Source organism: Anser brachyrhynchus, assembly GCF_964034855.1.
Source record: "Anser brachyrhynchus genome assembly, chromosome: 8".
Classification (NCBI taxonomy): Eukaryota; Metazoa; Chordata; class Aves; order Anseriformes; family Anatidae; genus Anser; species Anser brachyrhynchus.
Genome location: NC_137702.1, coordinates 21,267,422 through 21,295,416, shown reverse-complemented (window position 1 = coordinate 21,295,416; position 27,995 = coordinate 21,267,422). Strand labels below are relative to the sequence as shown.

The following is a 27,995-nucleotide window of genomic DNA, read 5'->3' as shown; positions in this document are numbered from 1 at the left end:
TTGGAAATACATACAAAAACCAGAAAACTTGCATGCCCAAGACCTAAAAAAAATGGCACCATAGAGAGGTACCAGAAATTGTTATTGAATACTATGGCTTATGGTTTTACTATATAACTATAAAATAGTCATTTTTAAATGGGCAGCTCTGGGACAGAGCTTTTAGCATATTCCTTCCATTTCTGAAATTTTGAAATTGCTTTAAATTAGCCTCAAGATAACCCCCAATTTTTCTTCATTACCAAAGAAGCACTGAGGATGTGTTTACAAAGAGACAAACAAGAAAGTTAAGGCAAGTAAATAAACAGGTGAAATCAATGTCTAGGCTGATCAGAGTAGACCACTCTTCATACAGAACCATCAATTACAGCTTAGTCATCTTGAAGCTCTATCAGTTGTGAGCTCTTAACAGCTCGTAATTTTATTTCAACATCTTGCTCTCACCTGTTGTCTGTTGCTTTGGCAGGCAGCACTCAGGTGTTTAAACCAGAGCATTGCATTCATTCTATTTCCAGCTTGAAATTTGTAGGAATTTCCTAAGTGAAAAAGGTATGGGAAAAAATGGATAAAGAAACACAGCCAATACTGTATTTAAATCTTATCTATAGTCAAATAACTCTAAATTATAACACTACAAAAACATGTTATAGCAAAAAGTTCTTAAATTTCACACTTTGACTGGCATACGTGGAGTAGCTTAAACAATTGTTTGACATAATGCAAGAAGTCACAGCTCATCTGTCTTCCTTTTGGACATTCTAGATTTCAACTAACACCAGTGTCAACTAGAAAAAGACAAAACGTTTCTCAGAACCATACAACAAAAACACAATTTTTGTTCAATGCCATTATTCAAATTTGGTATATCATGGTATTTTTATGAAGTGCAAGATGGCACTGAAATGCACTCTAAAGCATTTGGAAATATTTGAAAATTATTCCTAAATATTTTGACATATGTCAGACTGCTATTTTCAGTATCTCATGTTAGGCAGTGCTTACTTGGATTCAGAAATGTATTACAAAAATGTTTCAAGTTGCTGTTGCTAAATTTAAGCTGACAAGCTTAAACTAGAATAGACACTCAAAAATAAGATGTACTAAGCATGGACATAAATAAAATGAATAATGTCAAGCTCTTTTATCAGAACTGCTAGTGATGCTCTTTGTGCTACGGAAAAGTTAACAATTTCTTCAGTTTAAACTAAAACCAGGGCACTATGCTAGAATAAAGGAAATTATTTTTTTGTTCTTTATTTTTTCTTCTGGCTTCTCAGTGCAATATAGTCAAATCTTAATGCTTTTCCTGGCAATAGCACTGCATTTCAATAGCTGTTTTGTTTTGTGGTTTGTTTTTTGTTTGAAAGGTAGAGGTCAAACACTTGGTGCTTAGCTGAATAGCAAACTTTTTATTGCTACTTACATTTTTGTGTACATGAAAACGCCTCTGGATGGTCTAAATATAGTTTAAAAGAATGCAAATGAATACTTGCAAGAAAAACACAAGCAGAGCTGTTAGTTTGGACAGTACTTAGAACTTCAGGAAGGAAGACTCCTTAAGGATTCTCTATAGAGAATTGTTCCCACAGCGTACTAATGGTATGATCCCTCTAAGAGCATCTGATTAAGAAAAGTAGGATTTTTTCCCGTGTCATTTAATTTTGCTGAGGTATTCCTACACAATTAAGTGTTTATTCTGGGTATCACTGTGCTCTTGGTACGAGTGTTACTTACCTTTCTCAGAATCAGTTAATAAGAAAAGATCTGGATGTTCAGGGTCATCTGCCATCATCACCATCCAGCCCACCACTGACACATTCTTACTTGGTGTGGATTTGAACTGAAAATACAAGCAGAGATGTAAACTAGCACGAAGCAAGAAGCCTCAGACAGACTAAGTAGAACAAGTATTCAAAAGAGACGTTCTCAGTGTCACTGTCAAAGACAGAGAATAACTTCAGAGGAAGCACATCATGTAAGTAAGCTTACGAATTTTATATGGAATTAATGAAAACAGAACGTACCACAATTAATAAGTACAAATTAAATGGATTATCACAATCCATCAAATCACATGTCAAACATCTGAACTGCATTGTATGAATACCATAGCATTCCTTATCATGTTACTCCACATGTACGTATATACCATCATTAAAAAATGGATCAAGTGAAAAGTTAGTCCGCTCACTGTTAACAAGGAGAAGAATTGAACTCATCTGTGCTGTAACTATTCAAAGTTAACATACATAATGATTACAATAATCTGTAACTGCATATAACACAAGCCTTTTGGACATGGTAACACCAATGTGTTATTAAATATGTCCTGATGAATGAAATAGATCGAGTGAGAGTGAATATTCAGTAAACAAGACATTATTATATTCAAAATGATGGGGTTTTCCTGTTTGAGGTGTTACTCATACATTGACTTTTAACTTACACCTCCTCTTCCAAGCATGATATCAGTCTCTCCTACACTATTCCCTCTCTTAACAACCCCTTGGTTCCACTCTCCTTTCCATTCACCTGGGCAATATTATTTTCTACTTCTCAGGCCTCTCCTCTTAGTTCCAGGCAAACTGCCCATTAAATCCCAACTTGCCCATTTTTAGGCCACAAGCTTCCTTCTCCCTGGTCTCCTTGTTTATCTATTAGTGGACCCTCACAATCCACCTCCCGTTACTTGCTCAGTCCCATTCTCTCTCCAAGATCTAACCCATAAAATTTCTCTCAAGTGTTTAGTTGACTTATCTCCTCCTCCCACATTCACGTGCCCACCACAGACTTTGTCACCAGACCTTGCAATTCTACCCTCTGCAATGCTTTACCTCATTTCTGTGCCCAGAAGGTCCAACTCTGCTATATGCTGGTCACTATCAGATGTGTTATCTTTTAAAAGCCATAAAGCTAAAATATCCTTGGAGATTGTTTTAAGTTATTAAAGTCAATTTATAATTCTAGAACACTTATTTTTCATACTAATGTCTCATAGCAAATTTACAGCATTAAACATCAATTGTCTTTTGTATCATCTAAAAATACTGTTTTACCATTACTAATCCAATAAAAAGGGAACATAGCAAAAGGAACCACTCCTGCTAATTAGTTTGCGGGTATCACAAAATAAGAGTATTGGAATACTCTCTATAAGGCAATATAATTACTTCATAAATAAAATTCCATTGCAATTCCATGGCATAGAATTCATTGCAATGTATGGTATAGATTGGAATAACTGACAATTAAGAGGCGGCCTTGAATGCCTAAATAAGCTTACCTGTCTCAGACTTGTGAGACAGCCTACATTTTAAAACTCAGTTTAAAATACATTAGAACTTTAAATGAACAAACATTAGGTCAAATACTTGAAACGTGAAAAGCATTTCAACCTAGTTCAAAATAATTTAAGAGTCAACTATTTTCTGTATTTCTGAATGCAGCCTTGTGTACTGTCATCCTCATGTTGCTATAGTTACACTTGCAGGAAACATTTAATCGCAAGCTCCTACTGGTCATGTTCGGATGAAATATTTTAGCATCAGTGGAAATATGAAAGCTTGGAAACTTTGAATGGATGCTTGTACACATAGCTTAAGCATAGAAGTGATGATGACTATTCTTATGAAAGATCTGCCCAACAAACTTCAAAATGGATGGCCTTTATTGATACCACTATAGATAAAACTGTGGGAGAAGACCACTCCTTAGAAAACCTATAGAACCACAAATACTAAAGTTTTAAGTAATTCTACTGCCTTTAGAAAAATGGCAAATTTGGTAACACCTCGTAAGAGAGACGGGTAAATTACAAAGCTGTATCAGACAACGTTTCATTACATTTAGGCCTGGATAACAATTTCTTTCCAAACAGAACCTAAAGTTTCTGTGAAGATTCCAGCCAGTAATGAAAGCTGTTAAGGTGTTAAGTTTATTTGAAAAAAGGAATAAAGATCAGGAAACAAGGACCGGACTTGTTACAGACTCAATCGAGACACCACCTTTAAAAATAAGATGACAACTTACACTTAAAAGGGATGTACAAATGCAAACTTCCAGTAGTCTTACAAAGCATTAATGGGTCAGCTTTACAGAGGTGGAAATCTAAGCCACATGAATGAACTACATTCTTTTCTAGAGTTTCATTAAAAATGACATTTGCTCTTTCCTATCTTGGTTGCACGTCTCAACAATAGGCTTGCAATATGTGAAATTACCACACAATTAAAACTGCTAGGGCTTGCTTGTTTCATTTTAACCACCAGCTCAAGAATATTTCACACTTTCAAAACAATAAGTTAATCCCGACGCTTCTCTAGGAAGTAAAAAGCCCCACACAAGGAAAGCATTTCCTGCTACCATCAATCCATCATCACTTGAAACACATGTCAGTTTTCCATCCCTTCGCACTGCTGGATTTGTACTGCATGTTTACACAGTCCCCCAAGGCAGTTCATTCTCCACTGATGCATGGAGCTGTGCTAACAGCTAGTCTGCTTTGTTAACTTGAAGGGAATGAAAGCTTCATTGTGATTTAATGTTCCTGGTCCCTCTGCTTTTCTATGCAGGTCACTGGAATGAAACTCTTATTATATGCACAGAAAACCATACAGCTCTGGTGCAAGGCTTCACATAACCAGATTTTTTGTTGTTCCTAGCTCAAAAACAGTTTTACTTAAATATTTGAATCAAAAATTCAAACTCCTGTTGGGATATTACAGCTAATAGTCAAATCATTCTCTCAGTGGCTGACCACATTTCCTAGAACAGCAGTATTCTTTATCATGGTTTTTCTGTGAAAGTGTCTGAGCAACAACTACTAAGTTTTCTAGAATGTCGATAAATGGGTCTAATTCTGAATACCGCATGCAAGGGAAGGCTTGGAATGAACAAGGCTTCATTCTTGAGAGTGAAGGCTCAGAAAGTCACTGTTGCTTTTCCAAATACCTACAGACATGGAAAAATCTCTCATGCATACTGTGTTGTCACAGAAATTGGCAAGATATTTTCATCCCAGTCTCTACAACAGTTTTCTTACGGATGTATTCACATTTTTCCAGGAGAATGCTTTTTTAATAATAAGTTGACTATTTTTACTATTGTCGTTTTCTAAACATATGCAAGTACTAGTTTTATCATGGATGCTTGTTTGTGGGTACCATTTAGGCAAACTAGATAAAACCTTAAGCATCTTACAAACATTCCTCTGAACCTCATCTCTGGACTCCAACATGCTCATTATAGACAACTACTACTGTAGTAATAATTGAAACCTGTTACTTATTTAAAATACAAAGATCATTATATCTATTAGACTTTGATGCAACACAAGAAAATTTGTCACCTCCAGGTATCTACTGCATTCTTTGGAGTAGATTCACATCTACAGTAAATACTACACTGGTATACTCCTTTGTCTTTGACTGTAGGTACAAGAAGAACTGGCCTGTATGTGTTTAAAAGGGAGGGGATTTCTTGCCCTTCTTGCTGGATTACACTCAGATTTTTATGAGGTAATTTTCCAAAGAGGTTGGCTACTATAAGCTTGGAAGAGCTTTCAGTGTCAGTGCATTCCAAGTCCTCGGTCTCAGCTGCCTGAAGCAATAGGAGCAGAACAGTCAAAAGTATGCCTGTAATCAAGACATGGTTAGCATGGGAGTTCCAGCCAAGAACCTTTATTTAGCAGACTTTTGTTTGTTTGTTTCTAGCATTCCCTTCCACATCACAGAGAACTTGAGCAAGGAAGTTACAAAAGAAAGATCTTAACATGGCAACAGTAGATACCTGGAATATTTTAGCAAGGTGTATCCAAAATGTATCAATGTTGGAAAAAAACACTTTGAAGTAGACAGCGTTACCCCTTTTATGCATTTAATCTGGACAGTAGCAAGACAGCCTAGATCTAGCCTCAAAACTCTTTTTATTTTGCAGAGCTAACCTCTCAGGAATACAATTGTATTTGCATAGTGCACACATGCTGATGTGAGTTCAGGAGGAAATTCTTCACTGTAAGGGTAGTGAGGCACTGGAACAGGCTGTCTGCTGTGGATGCCCCATCCCTGGAGTTGTTAACGGCCAGGCTGGATGAGGCCCTGAGCAGTGGCGTCCCTGTCTATGGCAGGGGCATTGGAATTGGATGATCTCTGAGGTCCCTTCCAACCCAAACCATTCTATGATCTCAACAAATCAGTGATTTGGGGTTTAATAAAAGCCAGTTCAATAGGTTCAGAAAATTTCTGAAAGAGTATTCTAAGTGGATATGACTATATTTAATACAAAAGTAAACACTTCAAGCAATAGAGACTTAAGATGATCAGATACCAAACTTCATTTTTTTCTAAGCATGTTACCTTTTTAGTTAATTTACTTTTCCTAAAAAAAAAAAAAAGGGCAAGTTCATCTGCATGATCAAAATTGTTACTCTGAATAAAATGGATAAGAAGATGGATAACAAAAATTTAATATTTTCTTTTCAAACAACACAATTACTAGCTGTGCAATTTCTCCAAGTTCCCTACACCTGTATGTCATTTAGATTGTTTTAAAATATTTATACACAATCTTGAAAAACCTTCTGATTGAATAGGTGCAAGTATGGCAAAGCCTTCCATCATTCTGTACTTTGACAGATGGTGGACAAGAAAGGCTTACAAAATGCATACTCTATTCTTAAAAGAAAACCAAATGCAATTTTGGCATAAAGCCTAAAAGGCATCACATCATTAACAGGAGCACAAAGTCTGACATTACAAGAAATTCTTTTCCATTTCTCAGTGTTTCCAGAAAAACAAGCAATTGTTAGTGACATAATGCCAGCACAGGTTTTCTCTTCTTTCTTTCTCATTTGCTTTAGTAATTCACACTTCTACTCATAACAGTTTACAAGTCTGGTCTTGCCAACTACCTTTGCTTTAAAGGGATGGAGTCCTTCCACACGTTTTTCACTGATGCCAGAGGTAAATGCATTCATACACGAACACTTTTCTCAAGACACCATGGAGATATGACGTTCAGCTAACAGGCTTTTGGCCAGACCAGTACTGTCATTCAAAACTGGCAGGACAAATTAGGTGGGATCAGTTTAGCTTTCACCTAAGCAATTATAGCCATTAGGGGTGAGGCAGAGGAATAATACTAAAGAAACTATGCAGATCTTTCTACAAACAATTAGCTATTATTAAACTACTTGGAATATTAGAGTACTGTTTCCTAATTAGTTGCTTTCAATAAAAGCAGAAAACACTCAATTGCTTTGTAGATTAAGACAACACTAGACAAACTTTCCAAATAGAACAAGAATTCAAATATTCAGAAGTCTACAAGTCAGAAATGCTATGCTTCAAATCTCTACCCTCTGAACATAAAAATGTTAGGATCAAAAACCACTATTTTGTACCAGAAAGAAAAAAGACAGTCCCCTTTCTAGGATTCTAGAGCACATCTCAGTTTCTAAAATTACATAAGCTTTATGCAAAGCAAATGTTCTTTAGTGACAGTTGTCATAAATTAAACCCAAACACTGGCCAAGGCAGCTATAAGTAATGGTTCCAAGTAGCGAATGAACTTGGAAAAAAACTCAAGAATCTTAAATTTTATCCAGTTTCTTAACTGGATCTCTGGCACATCCTCTTCCAATATAATTAACCAGTGAAAACAGAAGTGAACTATGCACACCATGACATCCCTGGAACATCTACAGAAATTCCTTTTATTACTTTCCCATATAAGCAAAGTATTCCTAGATTCTTTCAAATTAAGTTGCAATGGATGAAAAGAAAGCCAGCATCATATGATATGCTAGGTCTTTATGTAACATATAAAGTGCTCTGATATCAGTTTTAGTTAATGAGATTAGACAAAAAAAGAGGGTCTAATTTTGCCACATATACATAATCAGTACTTTTAACATTATATGTAGAGATTTCTCAGTCTTTCCACAACAGTGATTGCTTGGATTTCAAGTAGCAAACTGCTGTAAGACTCAGAAATCATCAGAAGATATGACTTCTAACTTAGAAAAGCAGACAGACCCAATGACATAGCTTCCATCCTTACACACCAACAAATCCAAAGAAACCCATGGCATATGCAAAGCAGATGTTCCTGGTGTAGCATCTAAACATACGTGATAGTCCATTAGGGCATATCCGTATGAGCTGAGTGTGACTGGAAGACGGGATAGTACGAGCTAGAAATCACGCAAATCCTAGAAATACTCCCAGTATTTACATCGGGAAATCACATTCTAATTTTGTTAAACGATACCGGAATATGCCTGTTTTACATACGTGTTTTCTTTCGGTAGCCTTCAGAGATTTTGCAGCATAGTAAAAGAGTTGGGTTCCACACAGTGCTACCCAGTATTTTGTCCAAGATGCTACCTAGAGCGAAAGCGGAGAAAAAGTATAAATGAAATGTTCCATATTACTAAGATGTAAAATAGCAGGCATCATCCTGCAAGGACAAGACAGCACTAACAGTCCAGCAAAACCAGCAGCCCTATTTCCAAAGCTGCTGTTCTTCGTTACTCATATAAGTCCACGATGCATTAGAAGAAATCTAGACAGCAAAAAGAATGTGCCTTTCCTCACTGATCAAAGAAAAACTATTTTACTCTATACTTTCGTCAACCCTTATTAAAAACTTCATTGAGCTAGAATGTTTGTCTCTTTTCTTTTTCATTTTATGCGCAGTCATAAAGTATACCCCATTGTCATGAATACCTATTTACAATTAATTAAATCAAACACTTACAGTGCAAATGTTAGGGGTTATTACCTATTGATAAGTTGTAAGGATCCACCTACCATTCAGGAAGATAAAAAGTAATCAGTACTTGTATGAAATTCTATGTAGCATTACACTTCTCTTCCACTCCCTAGATCATGGGCATAGTCTTATAAACCAAATAAAATGACCAAACAGATGAACTCAAACTCTAGCAGTGATCCTAAACCTTAATTAGCAAGGCAAACGAAATCTCAGACACATAAATTAGATGCATTATTGCCGTTTTATTGTACTTACAAGAAAGGTGAGAAAATTAATGATTTTTTTTTTTTTAAATCTTACTGTTGGTTTTTTGCCTTCTTTCAACAAAGTCTTCCTCCTGAGAACACCTTGAATAGTAACTGCTCCTGGATACAAATGAACAGCCAAATCTTCAGATTCTAGAGAGCTGAAAGGAGCATGTGAAAAATTGTGTAAAAAACTATTTTTCTTAAAGTAGTTATCCAATCATTACCTCAAACTACTGCAAACATCTGTATTTTAATCTATAAATGCCATTTCATTTATTGGACTTCATTGTGGAAAAAGAGTTTGGCCATTACAAGGAATTGCTGCAGTAGAATTTACACTCACAAGTGAAAGTGATCAGAAAAATTAGCCAAGCAGGTAATCCTTGATTTAAAAAAATAAAAAATTAAAACAAGACAACTGAAATTCAAGAACAATTAATTTTAACTGGCAAACATTTGGAATACATTGATACTGTTGCTGTGTGCGTTAAAACATCTCCTCAGCTCTTGCAAGAAAGATTGAGAATTTTTTTGCTGTTGTCATTAGAAACACTGGAATCATTAGCACATCAAAAACAAAGCAAAAGCTCAAACATGCACACTCTTTAAAAATCTCTGAAAGCAAGAACAGTGGGCAGGAGCAGTAATAAAGAGCAGAAACCCGAACCACAGCTTTAGGGTGTTTTAATGCATCTGGTACGCTCCTTATCATCTACCACATGTAGGATATAAAAGCAAAGGGCAAAAATACATGCCAGGTACAGCACTAAAAAGAAAACAGTTTTATTCAAATTATGGAGCTGACTGGCTTACAAAACATTTTCTATACAACAGAAATCATTGCCATAAATGTAAGTTGGAGCATACAACTAAGTTGCTGAACCCAGCCGCTACCTAGAAGAACCAAGTCGTCAAACAGTGCCCCAAACCTGTTTTGAACCCAGGATTTGCTGCTTTATCCATCCTACACTTGTGCTTATTGCAAAGCACAACAGAAGTAAAGCACAATAAGTTATAAACCAAGTAAATTGGAAATCTAGCAAACATTTTCATTGCAGCATCTAGTGAGGATGAGGATATGGAGACAGTTTTGAACGTTAATGGGAACATGAGTTTAACTCAGTAAGACAATGGTTGCTTAACATGAAAAAAATCCATAGTTAAATGCTATTTCTTTCCCAATTACAGTGCCACACAGCTGCAGACAACATTTAGTTTAATTACTCAGGAGAATCAGTTATATTACTGTATCAGCTTTCAAAGACTGCTATGTATAGTATAGAATTGGGGCCAAATTTAATGCATTACTCAATTTAACCATCTCTTTTCTTTTTTTTGGGGGGGGGGGGAATATGATAAAGAACTGGTAGCAAATAAAACATTTTGAATGCTCTCCATTCAGCGCAAGAAACAGCTTTGTTGTCTGCGGGAGAACTACCACCACTACTACTCGGTGGCACATAGTTAAAAAGCTACCTATGGTAAAACATCTTTAAGCCTTGATATAGAGATCCAATGGTTCAGAATTCGGATTTGCAGACCAGAGTGAACAGAAGCCCTTAGAGTGTTACAGATTAAGTTATAGAACAGGAAAGCTTTAAGTCTGAAGAAAAAGGTCTCTACCTTTATTTGGACACGTAAGTTAAAGATAACATCAGAAAACACCCACTTAATTATTAAACCAAACCAAATCACCAACACCAGAGGGAAAGTTGGACACCTCTGTGTGCAGTGGGGATTGTACCTGCTGGCCTTCATGTGGCCTCGATAGCCATTTCGTGACACTCTTGTCCCCGGACCGAGAGAATGGTACAACCTGTTCCTGTTGGATTCCATTATAAATTGTACGTATTACATATACTTTTATTTATACAAACAGCATGACTGCTAAAACATAGTATATTTTTTGTGTGTGTATCACAAAGCTAATTCTTCCATATAAAAAACAGAAGATAATTTACAAAAATGCATGCAAAGGTAGATACCACGTGGTTTTTTATTTGATCAGGTGTTCACTTTGTCAAAACTCGTAATACTAAAGTTTTATTGCTACTGAAGAATAGTAGGTTTTGAGAGAAAAGTCTCCATTTAGTTCTTAGAAAATAAAACTATATAAAAAAAGGCATAATAATAAAATGTTGATGTATTTAGTTTTTGACTTTAGATGTACTATAAAAACAGATTTCAAATTCTATGAATATGTACACACAAGCTGTTGGGTCGAAGGGAATTAAAAGCTCTACCAAAATATCTTGGTATTGACTGTAAAATACGGTTGTTTTAAGAAACATTGAGGCAAATTAATCAACATTTCAACTTCCTAATTCAGACAAACTTTAACTTCACATATATGCCCTTAACCTGATCCATACTGTCATCCTTACCCAGGATTTGTGTTCTAGACCTGCCTTTAGAATACTGCTTTGCTTTACTGAATATTATTTTTCTGAACCAGATCCTCAGTTGACTGAATTCCATTTAAGTCAATAGAAATGTGCACTTTGTCCCACACCTCCTATTTTCATCCGTTTTGCTAGTTGGTTGTATTATACTGAAAGACTCCAATTCTGCAGAAAGCAGGTGGTTAAAGAACAAGAGTGACACGTTTACAAGCAAAGTATCTTGCATACTATAAAATCTAATAATCCGCCACCTGTCAGAGGTGCTTTGAATCAGCTGAAAAGCTGCTTTCATATGGGCAGGGCAGTATTTTCAAGAATGGGAACCCTAAACCCAAAACACTCATTTTCCAATCTGAATTCAGAATAGCATACAGCAAGCAAACAAAACCCTAGAAAGTAACAATCTTACAGATGGGACACAATCAAGGTCAGTAGCAGTAAAACAAAAAAAAAAGATGTGGTGGTGTTTTTTTTTTTGTGTGTGTTTTGTTGTTGCTGGTTTTTAAACAACTCAAATTATTTCCTTTGCTGCAAGAAGAATTATCAACATGCAGCTAATGTATTACACCACCTACTAATCTATTCTAGAATATGCCATCATTTGTTTTGCAACATAACCAATATGTTTGTAAAATAGTTTTTGTTTTTTAAAATACATTCAAGATTTGGACAAAAATTGTCACTAAGATAAAGGAAAGAAAAGCTGTAACATGAGTTGTGTATTTCTGCGTACCTATATTTTGCATGCAAACAAAATAAGTTTTCTTCTTACCTTTACACTTTTTTTTTGTTTGTTTTTGTGTAACAAGGAGGCTATCACTCTTGGATTTGATCTATTTCAGGTAAATCTATTCAGAGACACTTGGGGTGATAACCAATGAGACTGAAGTGTCACTTAATATAGTAGCCTTAACATGATAACTGTCAGGACTTGGAATTGAAGTCCTTTGAGTAATTTTGATTAGCTTAAGGAGAGATACCCCAAATGCTGAAACCTCTTTCTCAAGTTTCAAACCAAGTTAACCCTTAAAACAAACCAGAAAACCACCCAAACCAACAATCAGTAGTTCCAGTTCTCATCCTTCTGCATTTCCTAGTTAAAAATAATAGGAGGGCCAGGGAAATGAAGGATAGTTGTTATTGTGTACACTCTCTTTTGTCACCTGGGAAATGTGTATCTCATTTCTTTCTGTTCAGCATATTATGGCAATTTGAGCTCTCCAACCCTAAGATCCTTTTCCCAAACCACTGGGGAATATTCAATGGCATAGGAAACAGTCACTAAGAACACTGGATACATCCCAATTTTGCCAGTACCTGTTGATTCCAGACAAGTAATGCTTCTTCCTCACTTAGTGACTCTTGTATAAGAATGGAAACTGTACCGATCAAAGCTAGAGATACACTCTTCCTAGTTACCTTAAATCTTAACATTTGCGCTAAATTCCAAAACATGGTTTGTCAACGTACAAAAGAAAGAATAGACATGAGTGTTACATATCTCTAGCACTTTCACGTTTTGAACATCTGTAAAGAAACCAATCCCCTTCTCTGTAAGCAGAGAGAACTTGTTCTCCAAAGCATGCAACTTCAAACGGTGTTACCAAAGTGCTCTCTCAGAAGAGAAGAAAATACTGAAGTCATGTGGAATATGGAGGAAAAATCTTCTGACATATTTGTGGTTGAATGGAGAACACCTTTTAATTAGGGGGAGCTTGGGCTAGACAGTTCTCACTAAAAAACGGATGAAAGACCTCTGCTTTACCTCAGGGTTCCACAGAAATAATCCTGGAGAATGTTGCTGTTCTCTTGAAACATGAACTAAAGCCTGAGGCTTACTAAAATTTAAATGCATTTTGTTACTTGAGACATAAAAAGCACTGAGTTCACCACCTTGTCTAAGGCATTCCCATACAACTTTTTGACTTTGTGAGATACCTTCAACTTGGTGAGTTCCATAATGCAACAGGAAAGGAAAAGCAAGAAGAAAATTTTTGGAATATTGCACATTACGTCGGAGAGCACCAGATTTATAGATTTCCTTTCTGAATGAACTTTCTTTCTGTGCTCATATGGAATGTTATTTCTTACATACAGAAATCTTAAGGGCATTTCCTTGTGTACAAACATTTATAGCATGAGATATCAAAGAGTTCACCTTTGGCACTGAGATACTTCCAATGTTTTCATCCAAAGAGTAACACAAAACTTGAACTGCTTCAATAAATTCAAGTAGAATAAGATTTGTGACAATTCCTGACTATACAGTTCTTCAACAAAAATTTCTAACAAGCATGTCTTCATAGCATGGTAGAAGTCATCCATGGCAATTCTGAAGCTGATAGATTACCTGAAATCAAGGTGTAGAAGCAAAACTATGCACTTTATGGCACATCTCACTGAGCTGTGGGAAGACGAAACTTCCACCTTTTACTATGAACTATAGGTGTTAGTCTTTTTCCACATTCTCAAATTCACTATGAGAAAGGATTGAAGTGGGCAATGTAGCCTGAGTATTTGCAGGTATTTGGATAAGGGCAGGATATTTATTCTGAACCACAAAACACATTAGCAAGAGTTGTTAATGTACTTTCCCATGTAACAGAGAGGCACGTAACAATGAACTGAAGGGAAATAAATGGAAGAAAAAAACAGGTGAAAATGTCTATGATAAGAACAAGGGGAACAAGAATGGATGAAATCTCAGGAAAAGTGAAAATTGTCAGGTTACATGAATAGCAGGATATGCAAATATATATAAACAGAAAAATCAGTTGGGGTTTAATGATCCTCTGGCTTAAAACTGTCTCTCAAATTCTTTCAACTGGAAGATCTATAGATCACTAAAATAAAGCATCATTTTCAGGACTGAGTGAGAAATCGTGAGCAGTAACTTCTTAATAGAGAAGTGCAGTTTCTGAGGTAGTTTTTCTTACCTTTCAAATGCTGGCCAGGACGTCTCTTCACTGAGCTCAGAACCATCACTGCTACCTTGACAAAGATAAGAATGAATGATAACTATTTCATCATCTACATCCCAACTATTTCAATTATTGCTCTTTCTCAGAATATTTAACATTAAAGATGTAACAGATACTTCACCAAAATACTACAGTGAAAATGCTTTAGTGTTTACTTCAAGAATTTCACATTAATTTGAGGTAGGGATTAGAATCAGCTGGAACTGGGTGAAGATTAAGAAGTTGAAAAAAGGAGCCTTAATAAATGGAAACACATTTTTAAAATTCAAAGATGATCCTAAATGCTATTTTGTCTCATGAACAGAATATGCATTTAAAAAGAAAGGTAACTTATCGAAACAACTCCTTATGGTATCATATATGGTCACAACAAAGAGGTGCAACTTCACAATCGTGAAAAGTCATCGCAGAATCTCCAATACGTTGGAAGGCTTTGCTGATCTGAGAAGCCTGAAACAACTTTCTAAAGCTATTTCCTACTTAGATATCAGTCTTCTTTCCTGCTGTACTTCACGAATTAATTCAATATTACTGCAAGCATTTTAAACACTAAAGAGAGGAAAAATACAATATCCAAGTATCTGATGCATCTATACTCTTAGCAGCTCAGTAACATTCTGATTTTACAGTTATAGTAAATCCTGCCAGCCTGAAAATTAGTACTTATGTACTGACACAAGGCAGTATTACCTGTAATTGTCTTTAAAAAAAAAAAATCAGTAAATATGTATACAAATCTGTGATCAGCTTTTCAGAAATTTCGAAGTGTCTGACAAATATATCTGCTTTCTTTCAGGTACTTCTAACTTTCAAATTCTTGGTTTTAACAGGCGCAATTTTAGGTGCATGTATACATACTATGCTGGTAATTATAAAACAATTAAATGAGCTCTACAGTACTCATAACTACTTCTACCTATACTGAGAAAATATTTGTCACTCTTTCAGGTAGTTTGGGGAATTTATTGCTGAAGGGTCAGTTGTTTGGGCACTCTAATTTGACAACTTGTTTACTCTCCCTCCTGAATATCCATTTATAAAAATAATAGTTAGAATTGCTTTCAGACAAACATTAGAAGAAACATCCAAGCAACCAAAAAACCCAAGACAATCTGAATCAATGCACCTTACATCGGGGTTCACACAGGGAAACAAAGGCTGATAAGGGGAACAAGTTCCCTGTAATTTCACACAGAAAAATCAGCAGGGCAGTGGTGCCCAGAAGAGCAAAGATAAGCTGTACGAAGTTAAGTATGGATATCTGGTGAGTAAACACAGAAATACAATAGAACTATTAAAAATTCACACACAGCAGGGGTAATCCATTTAGGAGCTATGAAAAACTCAGCATGGGCTGAAGTTCTCTCCATGCAAAATTTAAGAGAATGTACATACCTTTATCAACCAACAAATTAAACTTAGGAGCCTGTTTTCCAAACATTAGCTCTACACCATCTTAAGATGGCCTAGTACAGCTTTCTGTAGAATACCAGATAGTTTTTCCCTCCCTGATTTTGCCCCTAAAGGAACATCTTAACCTGGTTCACACTAACATTATGGTAAAAGGTACTTTTATAGTGGAAGAAGCCAAGAGACATAAAAGTGATGGTTCTGGTGGTGTTACTGTCTCCTAAGCCAGGCACGAAGGTCTAAAAGGAGGAGTATAAAACTCAACAGGTGACTAAAAATTTTTTTAGAAGTATCTTTAATATTTTAGTACCTACATGCTCAGATCATTGATCCCTTAAGAATTCAACCACTTGAAAGGTTACAGCAGCAGACAGCCTGTTGCTAAACAAAAGAACAGTTGACTTACACTTCTGTGACTGCTTCTTTACTACATTCATGAACATTTCACTCTTCCTGATCATGTATCCGCTGTGCGGAATATCAAACTAGCCCAAATCCTCTAGATTTGTACCTGCATTCTGCACTGCCTCTTGTTCAGTAGGTGGGTTGTAAAGGAGCTGACTGAATGCAAACAGCTTAAAAAAGCTTCCAGGAACAACAGGCAGCTTATACTGTATTGTCCAGTAGCTGCAAGGACAACGTATCTAAAAGCCACAGTTCCTACAGTTGAGTAAGTATTCTTACTTCAAGAGACCACTACAAATTCTGTATTATGAAGTGTGTGTGTATATATATATACATATAAATATAAATATTTAAAAAAGAGGCATTAAAATTCTATCTGAAATGACATTTTGATGGTAACTATATTAGCTTCGCTAAGAAAGTTATACATCAAACACTGTACTAAGTATTCCAACGAAAAGATTTAAAAGCTTGTGCAGTTTTTTTAAAAAATGCAAAACATACTAGTGCCAAAGAGCTGAAATGTCATCTTCCAGAAAGTGATAATCCTTGTGACACACAGAGTACAGTTACAGAAGTTAAATGAGTTTGGGGGATTCATAACCAAAAGGTTCCATTTATAAACTTTATTCTATAAAAAAATTGCTAATTACACTTTGTAAAAGTAATGTTAATTTAGAAAAAAGGAGACTAGCCATCCCAGCTACATCAATGGCTATAGTTTTTCAAGAACTGTAACAAAAACTTGGAAACAGTTGAATTTTAGCATTTGACTCGCCTCCTTTAACATCTGAATAAAAAAAATCCAATTAGATATATTCTAAGACTCTAAGAAACTCAGACTTTTTGCACAAAAAATATACTAAAAAAACTTTCCAAAAAAAAAAGTATTACATCCTTCACTCCAAAACAAAACAGAGGTGAAAGGAACTGTTTTTAACATATTAAAAATTAGATGCCTAGAGATTTTTTTTTTAAACATTAAGTGCACTATTTGACTATCACCTCAACTGGAAATATTTCATTCATTCAGTACTTTAAAAATATATCACCTTCTTAAATTCTTCTCAAGTATGTACTCGATTTTTTTTTTTTCCCCCCAAGAACCTCAAGCAGATCTTCAGGTTAAACTTAAGAAACCCTAGGTAGTTCAAATCCTTTCTATTAAGTAATCTTCTATATGAGTTCTGATTTTATGTAAGAAACCACTTGACACATATCACTATCATCTTAGTTTTGTTTACTGCTAATAACATGAAAAATTTCTTGTATCCCCTAAAAAGAAAAGAGAAGTGTGTTGCTCTCTACTATACAACAGGAAGGCCTTTCCCAACGTTAAGAATAATAGCAATTGCCCAAATGGGTTTTCACTAGCTATGTTGACGATCATCTGAGAAGTTTCAGAATTGTTTGCACAGAGCTCCAATACTGCAGCTGAATACCGAAGGGAATTTGCTGTTTGCATTTCTAGATACACATATGCACATGTCTAGGCTCCAACCACCCAGAGAGTATGAGGCCAGGCTCCCAGTTATGCGATAGCGAATGCCTATCCCATGGCATACCCATTCCACCCCCAGTCACAGCATTCACTCCCTGCTGAAAGTCTGAGGATATGGAACGTTTAACACAGGCTTCCTTTATCCATAAGTTAGTCCCCAAAGTTAAACAGGTGTTAATATAAACAAACCAACCCCAAAGAGCTTAAAAAGTATTCAGACTGAAAATTCTTTCCCCCTCTCAAATCTGCAACTGACACTCTTTTGGCTGCAGCCACACAGTGTTTCCAGAGCCCTAGTCACTATAGCCAGGGACTGACCTGACAGAGCTTGAAATTCCAAGGCAAAAACATAAAAAATTTTTCGGTAGGCCTGATCATCAATTGCTGCAGCACAGTACAGCCTGGCAAACATGGAGATGGATTCCTTGCCCTAAAAATCGTGTTCTGCCTTGTTACGTCTATTACCATAATGAAAATCTTCATATATATTTAACTTGTTCAGAATTATGTAAATATTATGCAACAAAGTTTCAATAGATCAGCTTGGGACTGCAAGTTAATAATAATGCTGTAAAGACTGGCAAACAACTCAATATGCTGCCAGATAATTAACACGCAAACATCTAGTATCATCACTGATAGCAAATTTGATCATGAAAAGCTAGCACAAACACAGAACCACATGGATACGGATGGGGCAGAAACAGGTTTTTTACAGCTGCACTAATCACAAAACACCCTGAGCGAGTACCCTGTACAAAAATGAGTAAGGACTGGGGAATACAGGGGGTGCAGAAGCTCCTGTATGTTCCTTTTCTCTTCTCAAATCCATGCATCTAGATGTGCATTTTTCACCTAAAGTACCATACAACTCCGATATTTATCCTATCCCTAATAAAGAAGTAGTTCACAACAGCAAAATGGGGTATCCACATTTAGGGCAAGAGTCAGGCATCTACATACTCATTTAAATGGAATATCAACGAAAAAAATTCTTCCAACTGAAACTCTACCCAAACTTTGATCTTCTCAAGCGGACTGCTGATGACTCAAGAGTCCTCAACACCTGAACAGTGTACACTACAGGGTAAAGATTCAAACAAACATTGGCTGTGTAGGGTTCTTCCCTACTGTACAGGCTGCCAAAAACCTGAAAATGCATACACTGTATACGTACACCTATACTTCATTTATTTAAAGAGAAATATAATCCCTTGTAGAATTCAAGTACTTCAAGATGGTGACTTAATAGAGGAATTCATTAAAATTTTGATAGCCTTGTAAGCATTTTATGCCAGTTTAGGTCTGCAAAATATACTGTTCTTATAAAGGCACTTTCTTACATTAATTTACACTGATTTTAAATGCCTTTCTTTCACTCTACAGCATTATTTTTTTCTGATTGCATTCAAATAAGGGATCGAGTTATCCCTGAGTGACTGGAACACACAAACGAAAGCAAATGTTCATGAGTTGTTTTCCAGGGCATTCATCCCCAGCAGTGTGGACTAGAAAAAAATACGTGGAAGAAAGAAATGATTTGAGGAAGAAAACACAAAGTTAAAAGTGGATTTGCATCCAAAACTGCTAAAAACATAAACAAGTATGTTTTCTTTGAATTGTTAAGCACCTAGGATTAAATTCTCAATTTCAGCCTTTTCTTTCTGTGGTAATACTTCTATATCTAAAGTGATGTACCTGTGAAACTGCATGCTTAAAAGCTTTCCAGGCAAAATTACTTGGCATCCGGTATGTTAGGTAGCATAAGAGGAGAAAAAACACAGAAGCAACATATGAAGAGAGGGTTATTTCACATGCTTCCTTTACATCTGCAGACTTGTTTGAACAACTAGTCATTGTAAACAAATTCAGCTTTGCAAAAGAAATGCATTAATATAGCTATGCCAAATTGTAAGAAGTAGTGGAAATCCAGAACTCCTAAAACCATGAATGAGGGTGTGCTGCTGCATAGATATTGGAGGATACGTGAACACGAGAAGAAACAAGAGAAAGTATAAGCAAATGAGGTAGCGCTAGAAAACCAGATTCTTAAAAGAAAAATTACAAATAAAAGAAAGATTCATGCTATCTCCAAATGGAATCATGATCTAGTTAACAGCACCTTAATTTATCATACTTTTAGGTGAGAAGGAAACAGTGGGCGAATACACACAGAATTGCTGCTGAAAGTTTACAGGTGGTTCCTTGAACCCATCCAAAAGCAACGCTTAGATCTCAGAACAGCATGCTTGCTCTTTCAAAAGAGTGGATAGAGTGGCCACAAGACAAAATTACCTTTTTAGCTTTAAGACCTACTGAAAGCAAGTAGTGAGAGGTTCTCAACAAATTTCCACCGAAAAGTAAAAGCATCTATCCCAGCTTACTAAAAGCAGATATCCTAGAGTATGCACAAAGCAAAAGGCTTCTTCAGTGGCATCATCTGTCCATATTTTTGTGTTAGCTGTCAAATTCTCTGTAGTCCACAGACCTAAAAGTGGTGCCTTAAGGACACAGGTCATATAACCACCTTTTAGCCACCCACCTAGGAATGAGATGAATCATATCCTTGAAAATCCTATTTCCCGCTGTGATTATAAAAAGCCCCAGATGACTAGCTCAAATGCAGCTAAATCATGAAAGTCCAAAACTCAGACAAGAAATCCCTCGTTAACATTTCTGAATTCAACTGAACATTTCCCATTTCATATTGTGTATGTGTCTGGTCGATTGTTTCTTCCTTCTAACTAGGATACTCACAGCACTTGTGCAAGGATTTTTCACTTCTGTTCAGATAACAAATTTCAAAGTAAAATGGCAACAGAATCAGATATATGTATGGCTCCCTTACTCTAGCATAAATTCTAGAAGCAAGAACTGTTTAGACCAAGTCCTTACGTATCTGAAGAAGCAGTACACTGAAGAATCTTTGTAATGTCTCTACAAATTGCTTTACTGAATTGTAAAGGAACTACAGTTATCTGTTAACAGCAATGATGACTGACACAGGGTGTGACGAGAAAGATGCACAGACTTGCATGCTCTAATGATTTAGATAACATAAATGTATACTGCTGCACATAATTATCCCATAAAAGCTGTTGTTACGCTGCTGCTTTTTTGATCCTTGATATAGAGGCAGACTATATCAGATCCTCCAAGGATTGGAAAGGTCCAAAATAGTGATTTAAGAACGTGATTTAAAGTAATATTACAGTCATCACTAAGGTCACATTCAAGCTACTGGCATATCAGAAATGCCGTCAATGTTTTGAAGAGGAATCAGTTATCCAGAAACTTAAGTCTCGTATAGGCTTTTATCTAAGAAAAGGTTGTCCTGTTTCTAGAGGAAGGGGTTTAAATCCACATTTATGGGCAGAAAGAGGAATAACACTCTTTTCAGTACACAGATTCAGAAGTTTTCTCGTCTGTCTTTTGAAGCTGTGCAGAACACATTAAACCACCTCTGCTGCAGTGACTGTATGATTTCCAAGTACTGAGTAAACAGACTACTTCAAACCTGATGGAGAAACTTAGCAGCTTCAATCAACTTCCTTAAATACTGCTGAAGCAGCAGTACAGAATGCCAGACAAGTTGCATTTCCAAGAATTCTTCATTAATAAATACAGCAAGACTCGAGAACTTAATCTTTCTACGTATTTCGCTATTCCTCTTCTGCATCACAGAAATTTCCATAATCAAGAAGTAGCAAATACAATGATGATGTTGGCAAAAACAATTAAAGATTGCCTTCTAAAGAAGCCTTCTAAACGGGCAATTTTGTTCCAACTTGTAAGGGTGACTACAGCAAGTCAACAGAGTTATGCCTGAGCCAAGCAAGATAAAAAAAAGTGTCAGAAATTCAGAGACGAGACCAACTAGGAAAACCCTGTATTCTCCCAAATGTCTAAATGGCAGTAGGTTCAGAATCATATCTCATGAAAAACTGTCAACTCTGGCAAAACCCTTCCTGCTAAGCTCTCGTGGAGGTAAAGGAACAATTTAGCCTGAAAAATGGGTCAACTGGAAAGAAGTTTCGTATGTTATTTAGAGAGAAACATCAGTAAAAAAACAACTAAGGCACTAACTGAAGGATACAAATCAACTGCACTAAGAAGAGGGCAATGCTGCATCTCAATCAGCGTGCCGAAGTCTGCACTGCATTTTCCCCTAAATCCTGCATAATGCTGAGAAGACTGTACTTGGAAAATAGGAGCTGCAAGAGGAGCTTCTGTCTCTTGTATGGTGCAATCCCAGAGAATACAAACTGTCTGTATGCTTAAGTACTGCCATTCCCGCTTCATGATTTTGAAATGGCAAGCCTTGCCAGAGCAGACAATCTATAGAAAATAGGCAGGCAATGCACATTTAATTGTGGAAGCTGTCTGATGTGAAAAGGTTCAAGCTACTCTGATCTAAGTTAGTTCCACTGACTCCCTTATTAGCATAAATTTAAAAAAAAATGCATCTAGATATTTGACTTTTTCAAATGAAAAATCTAGTGTTTGCTCAGAATACGTCTTTCTCCTTGGTAAAATTCATCAGCAGCTACTGAAAAATGCATAATTCTGAATTGCATGACTTTGTTTCTCTCCATGAAGGCTAAAAAGCAAAATGGGTTTTTAAAATTAAGTCAAAAAAAAGTATATCACTACAAAAAAACCTGTATTACTGTAACTGTGTAAAAACTGAATACCACTGAATTCTATCAGGCAAATCATTTTGAGAAAAGGGACTGTGACACAAGTTTCATATCTCAACTCTGGCTGCGGTTAGGTCGATCTGAGAGGCACCTGCCTTCCTCTTCGCACCCTCCCCTTTAAGGCTCTGAGGGCAACAGGAATAAGGAGCAACTGCTGGCCTGTGAGAAACTCAGGAAGCAGAAGTTCTCAAAAGAATAACCTAAATATTTGAAGATAAATAACTTAGTTCAAAATGTCAAAATAGACTTCATTTTGGTATCTGAAGTTTAAATTGTTATCTACTCCTGACAAGACAACTTAAAAGCGTTCATCAGTTATGCTCGTAAAGCCTAATGGCAACTGACAGTTCTCACTGTCAATTTTGTAAGTTAAAACCTTTTCAAATTGGACTGAATTGTGGGGGTGAGGTGTCCTGTGCTTCCCTTCACCCCCATGAAGGAGGACAGAGGTAACAGTGGTTGCATCATTAAAGAAGATATAAAAAAAAATGTTCTGTTTATAATTTGTTAGGTTGTGGTTCCAGCTGTACAATTTAAGCTGCCTTTCCGCACCTACATTTCTCAATTTTGTTCCAGAATAGAATTGGTATTTTAGAATAGAACCACTGCATATACAATCTCTGCGTGTTGCAACTAAACATGCTAAAATCTTTATTAAAAGACCATTTACTGCACAGGTGTGCTTAAAACTCCTACCTATTGAAATTCCACTAGAAAGAGTAGAGCTTTCTGCTTGCCCTCTGGATGGGACATGAGGCTCCATGACGCTGTCATCCAGTAGGTGTCTTGGTCCTGCGTTGGGAAACGTTGCACTTTTAAATTCAGCCGTATTCATCTTGTGTATGAAACTAGGAAAAAATAAGAATAAAACTGTTACAACATTATCTTCGATACATTTTAAAAATTGCTGCTTTTAACATCCTGACATATAGTTCTGTCATTTGGAAAAAGCCTATTTTGGCTAACCCACTGGCTATTCTTATTATCATAAGAGCCACATAGGCTTCCTGTTTTGACCAATTACCTTCAGTTGTGACACTATCACTATAGTTTTGAGTTTGCTCTCTTGCCATGAAGTGGTCTCTAAGTGAAATACAGTGTACAAACCACAATACTTTTTCTTTTTTTAAAGCAAAGCGTTTGTTTTGAAAGGAAATCTATAACAAATCTGACGATTTTCAGGTTAAATAAAACGCTGACTTGTATCCCAGACTGTGACATTTCCTGTGTCCATGTGGAATCAAGTTTCTAGGTGAAGGGGGTGTTGGTGGCAGCAAAGCTCCTTCAGCTGCAACATTTCTCCGTCCACTCTGTGGAGATGCTCCGACTTCAGAGCCTGGGAACAAAGAAGACATTACTCCTAAGTAACCTTGGAATTACTGTCAGTGTTACTTCTAAGAAAACCTTGGAAAAGTTAAAAAAAACTTTCTAAACTCAACCTGTAAGAGATACCCTGTAATAAATTTATTGATATACCCTTAGTGATATTTAAAAATATATGTATTTTAGGTTTGGTTTTTTCCCCCACAGGATTAAAAATAAACAATTATTTCAAATACCATCCAGCTGTAAGCATTTGGTAAGTCCTAAAGGTTGTTCCATTAGCTACATTGGCATTAAACAAGTCCCATTGATCTCCACATTTGGAACTCCCACCTTCACCAATTTCTCAGAAATCAAAAGTAATGTACACGTTTGGAAGCACATTCTTCCATGAAGCTTAGATGAAGGCTTTTTGTCTAGACACAAAGAATGAATATTTAATAGCCCTTCACCCCCAAATGACACTAGCAAGTTAGTGCTACAAAACACCAAGAACATACAAAGCTGACTCAATTTCATGAAAAATGTCTTTACAGGCCAACTTAAGAACTTTTATTACCCATATACAGCGTTTATACTTCATACTGCTTTAATTAGCCTTGAGCAAATGTTTTCCACATTTGAAACTCAAAAATATGTTTGGCAACCTAAATTCTTCTCACATTTATTAAGCACTTACCTACTAAATCTTCTCTGGATGCAGCAGAGTGGGGGGTGCTGGTCCCTGGTTCTATCTTTAATGAAAGTCTGCATTAAAGAAGCATTAAAAATTACTTTGTCAGGAAATAGAAACATGCAAAAAGAAGGTTTTGACAAATGCACACACAAACACACACAACGTATATTAAGTTTACAACAGAAAACTTCTTGTTTTGTAATTGCAAGAAACACTGTGACCTTAATACAAATCCTGCACATTATATTTAACACATTATTTCCAAACATTTTTTTGTTACGTGGAAAAACACTACTGCAGCAACACTCTGCGCTCAGAAAATGACATGCTAGGGCACAGTGTAGTAATTTAACCTATTGCTTTGGCACATATAGACCAGGACAAGACTGCAATACCATGCTGAAGAAGGTCCACAGACAACAGCAAAACCTTTACTACAACAAAGCACTGCAACCTCTTCTGCACCAGGGAACTGTGCCACTGCCCCCCACCTGGAATAAAGCATTTATACTCACTACACTTCATATGCTGATTTTTTTTTTCCAATAAAGCGGGACAAGCCATTTGCCTTTACTATTATAAAAGCCAAAATTCTTCTTTGGCATTTTGGAAGATACATTATCAACTCGACTGCATCAATAATTCAAGCTTTTTCTATAGCAGGCACTTTAAAATGCAATTTCCAGTAGTACTGTAAAGGGGGCAGAGTCCAGAACTCCAGAACGATCAAACATCTCACTTGCACAATTTGCAGAACTAGAACTTTTGAAATTAGCAGGCTTGGGAAAGCCTGCTGTTTAATTTTGGGGAGAATAAGTCTGACAGCTCCTCTCCTTCTCATCACCAGACAGTTTAGCAACAATTCATTACAATTTTAAAGTTCAATTTTCTTAAATAAAATCCTTCAGCAAGAAAAAACACGTACTCAAGTCACAATGATTGTTCTCTAACTTCAGCCTTTTAGCAGACACCTTGGAACACAAAGAATAGTCACTTATAGTAAAAACGACTCTTCAAAATACACTCTTCTCCCACAGCAAAAATTACTTCAGAGACATATATATAGCCTGCGGGTGTAAAAGGAGACTTTCTGAATAGCAGTCCTGTTTCTGCACTACTTGTAATTGTCTCAATTTCCCTGCTATCCAAGCTTGGGTTGTATAGGATGAAGAGGCTGTAGTTCCTTCAGCAATAACATTCCCACCAGTACAAGATTCCTGCCTAGGGAAGAAGGAAGGTGGAGTGGGGGATCCATGAAAACAGGAACCAGACACTGCAGTTAAACTTGGTGTTTTTTTCCCCCTTCAAATGCTTGACCACAAAGCTTTACTTTGTGATAAGCAATACATTCAAGATCAGGCTACAGAACATTTCAGTGAAAGAAAGTAAAGCTGGATGCTTGCATAAGAATGTGCAGAGCTCCAGAGAACAACTCAAACCTTAAAGACTAACACGTGATGGGAAACCAGGTGTTTGAGCCCTTGTCAACCATCCTTTGGCATAAATTACGGGTCCCCATTTGCTGCCTTTTAGTAAACCCAAGTTAAGGCTATGAACAGCTTACCATTTAATAAGTTGCTGTTTTTAGAAAAGATAACCTGCCCCCCCCCCCCCCCAGCATACATACCCCTCCCGCCATTAGAACACAGCCAACCAATTCTACACAACTAAGCTGACAAACGTCCTGGGCCTGCAGGATGGGAACGGGCAGGGAACCTCCTCAAGCAGATCAGCCAGCAGTAAACAGAAACTTTCTTCATATGCAACAGATCTGCTTTACATTGCTTCCTCTCCCTGGAGCTTATTCTCATCTCTTGCCAGAGACTTCCATCCTCCCATTTTGCTGGATGCCAAATCACTTAATACAGCAATAATCTTTTCATTAAGGAATAAAAGCCTCTCTGCTTGGGGTGGTATACTTTGGAAGGGACAGACGTACGACATCTCACTTGTCAAAAATCAAGTGTTTGTTTTACGCTGCATAACCTAATCCAAGGACAGAAATATAAAATGAGGATTTATAAAAGTTAAACCCTTCAGTAAGAACTTGGGACTGAACACACAGATGACTTTGTTTTGATGAAAAACGACAGACTATCTCCATTCTGTTCAGTCAGTAAGATAAATCCCTTGAAAGAGTGTTGCATGTGAGCCACATGCACGGAGTCTCCATTGGAGAACACTCAGAGAGGTCTGCAGATTAAATACAATCGAATACACAAAAGGAAGACGACATGCCATACGGCATGCTGAAAATTAACTTATCTTAGCAAAGGACCCTGCTGTAACACTCCTACTTTCAACAGATGCACTGGAGACACAATTGCCTGCTGTAAGCAGAATCTTGAAAGTGACAGTGTGTTATGAAGTTATTTTGTCATTAATTACAGTCAGTTACAGCATTTCATACTTACTTGTAATTGTCATCTTCTACAAACTTTTGTAGTTCTTCTATGTACTGAACTGAGTTTAGATATTTTTGGACATGAGGCAACAGAGGAATATCTGGAGAACAGATGACATTCATTATCACTGTACCATTCATTAAGCAAAGTTATTTTCCAGAAATTATTTAAACAGAATCAGATCCCTTGCCTTTTTATGGGAGACAGAGGTACAAACTACAATCCCTACTGCATTTGGAATTTTGTCCTTCATACAAATTCTCATGCATTGAGCTGATATTCCCCACATACGTAAAGCCAGGTATGTTTCCCCAATAGAGCACTCTGAGATGCTCTGCTTATCAGAGTATGTTGAAGGGAAAAGCCACAGAGAACCCCTGGCGAAAGCGAAGTCCCAAACCTATAGGACTGCATATGAGAACTCCTTCACAGCTCACATCCTCATTATACTGAGCTTTCAGCGGAGCCACAATCCTGTGCTAATATCATATTCCGCCATCACAAATGCAGCCTTACAACTTTACTAGAAACTGAAGGACTGTGAAGGAGACCACCTTTGAAGAAAGAATACATTATCTGATCTATGAACAGCACTATAAATGTCCAAAAGACAAGTTGTACACATTTTATTATCTCCAGTAAAAGAACTATTCTAAAAGCAACCCTACTACTTTTATAATTCATCGTCACAAAGTTATGGAAGACAGATTCAAGTTTACAATGTACTAGCAAAACTACTATTAAATGCAATGTATTCCACATTTTTCTTCAAAAAATATGTACTGCATAAATGTTTGTGATGCAAGAAAAGGGAACTTGATCTTTTCTCTTCATGCTGATGCTCTATCACAACCAACAATACCAGAATAAACTTCTACAACACTTTTGCACTGCAAAGGTATGGGAGAGTCATAATGGCACAAGTTGGTTGGGCCTTGCTTGCATAGTATTATGAAAAACAAGTATTAAAGTTTTTAACGTTGCTCTTTAACAGTGAAATATTTGCACACTAGCTTACCATATTCGCACGACTGCTGTAAATCTGAGATAATTCGGAGGATGTTGTTCATTAAATTTGTTCTTTGCTCACTTTCCAGAATGCTCCCTGTTGATGGGTATGCAGAATCAATATACGTCAAGTCTGACAGATAAATACCTGGGTAAGATTA

General features: G+C 36.6%; 1 protein-coding gene across 7 annotated transcripts in view; it reads right to left on the bottom strand.

Moving 5' to 3' along the window:
* RALGPS2 (Ral GEF with PH domain and SH3 binding motif 2) overlaps positions 1–27,995 on the bottom strand; it is a 144,452-nt gene that overhangs the window by 8,121 nt on the left and 108,336 nt on the right. For 6 of the 7 annotated variants that reach the window (XM_080603497.1, XM_080603494.1, XM_080603498.1 and 3 more), the window contains 11 exons: positions 27,845–27,982; positions 26,836–26,926; positions 24,425–24,492; positions 23,623–23,758; positions 23,119–23,270; positions 14,362–14,416; positions 10,768–10,845; positions 9,076–9,181; positions 8,292–8,384; positions 1,735–1,840; positions 445–536 (listed from right to left, as the gene is read on the bottom strand). In XM_080603497.1, coding sequence (XP_080459623.1) covers positions 445–536; positions 1,735–1,840; positions 8,292–8,384; positions 9,076–9,181; positions 10,768–10,845; positions 14,362–14,416; positions 23,119–23,270; positions 23,623–23,758; positions 24,425–24,492; positions 26,836–26,926; positions 27,845–27,982 — 1,115 coding nt within the window. The remainder of the gene's footprint in view (positions 1–444; positions 537–1,734; positions 1,841–8,291; positions 8,385–9,075; positions 9,182–10,767; positions 10,846–14,361; positions 14,417–23,118; positions 23,271–23,622; positions 23,759–24,424; positions 24,493–26,835; positions 26,927–27,844; positions 27,983–27,995) is intronic. The other variant, XM_080603500.1, reaches the window with a different exon arrangement.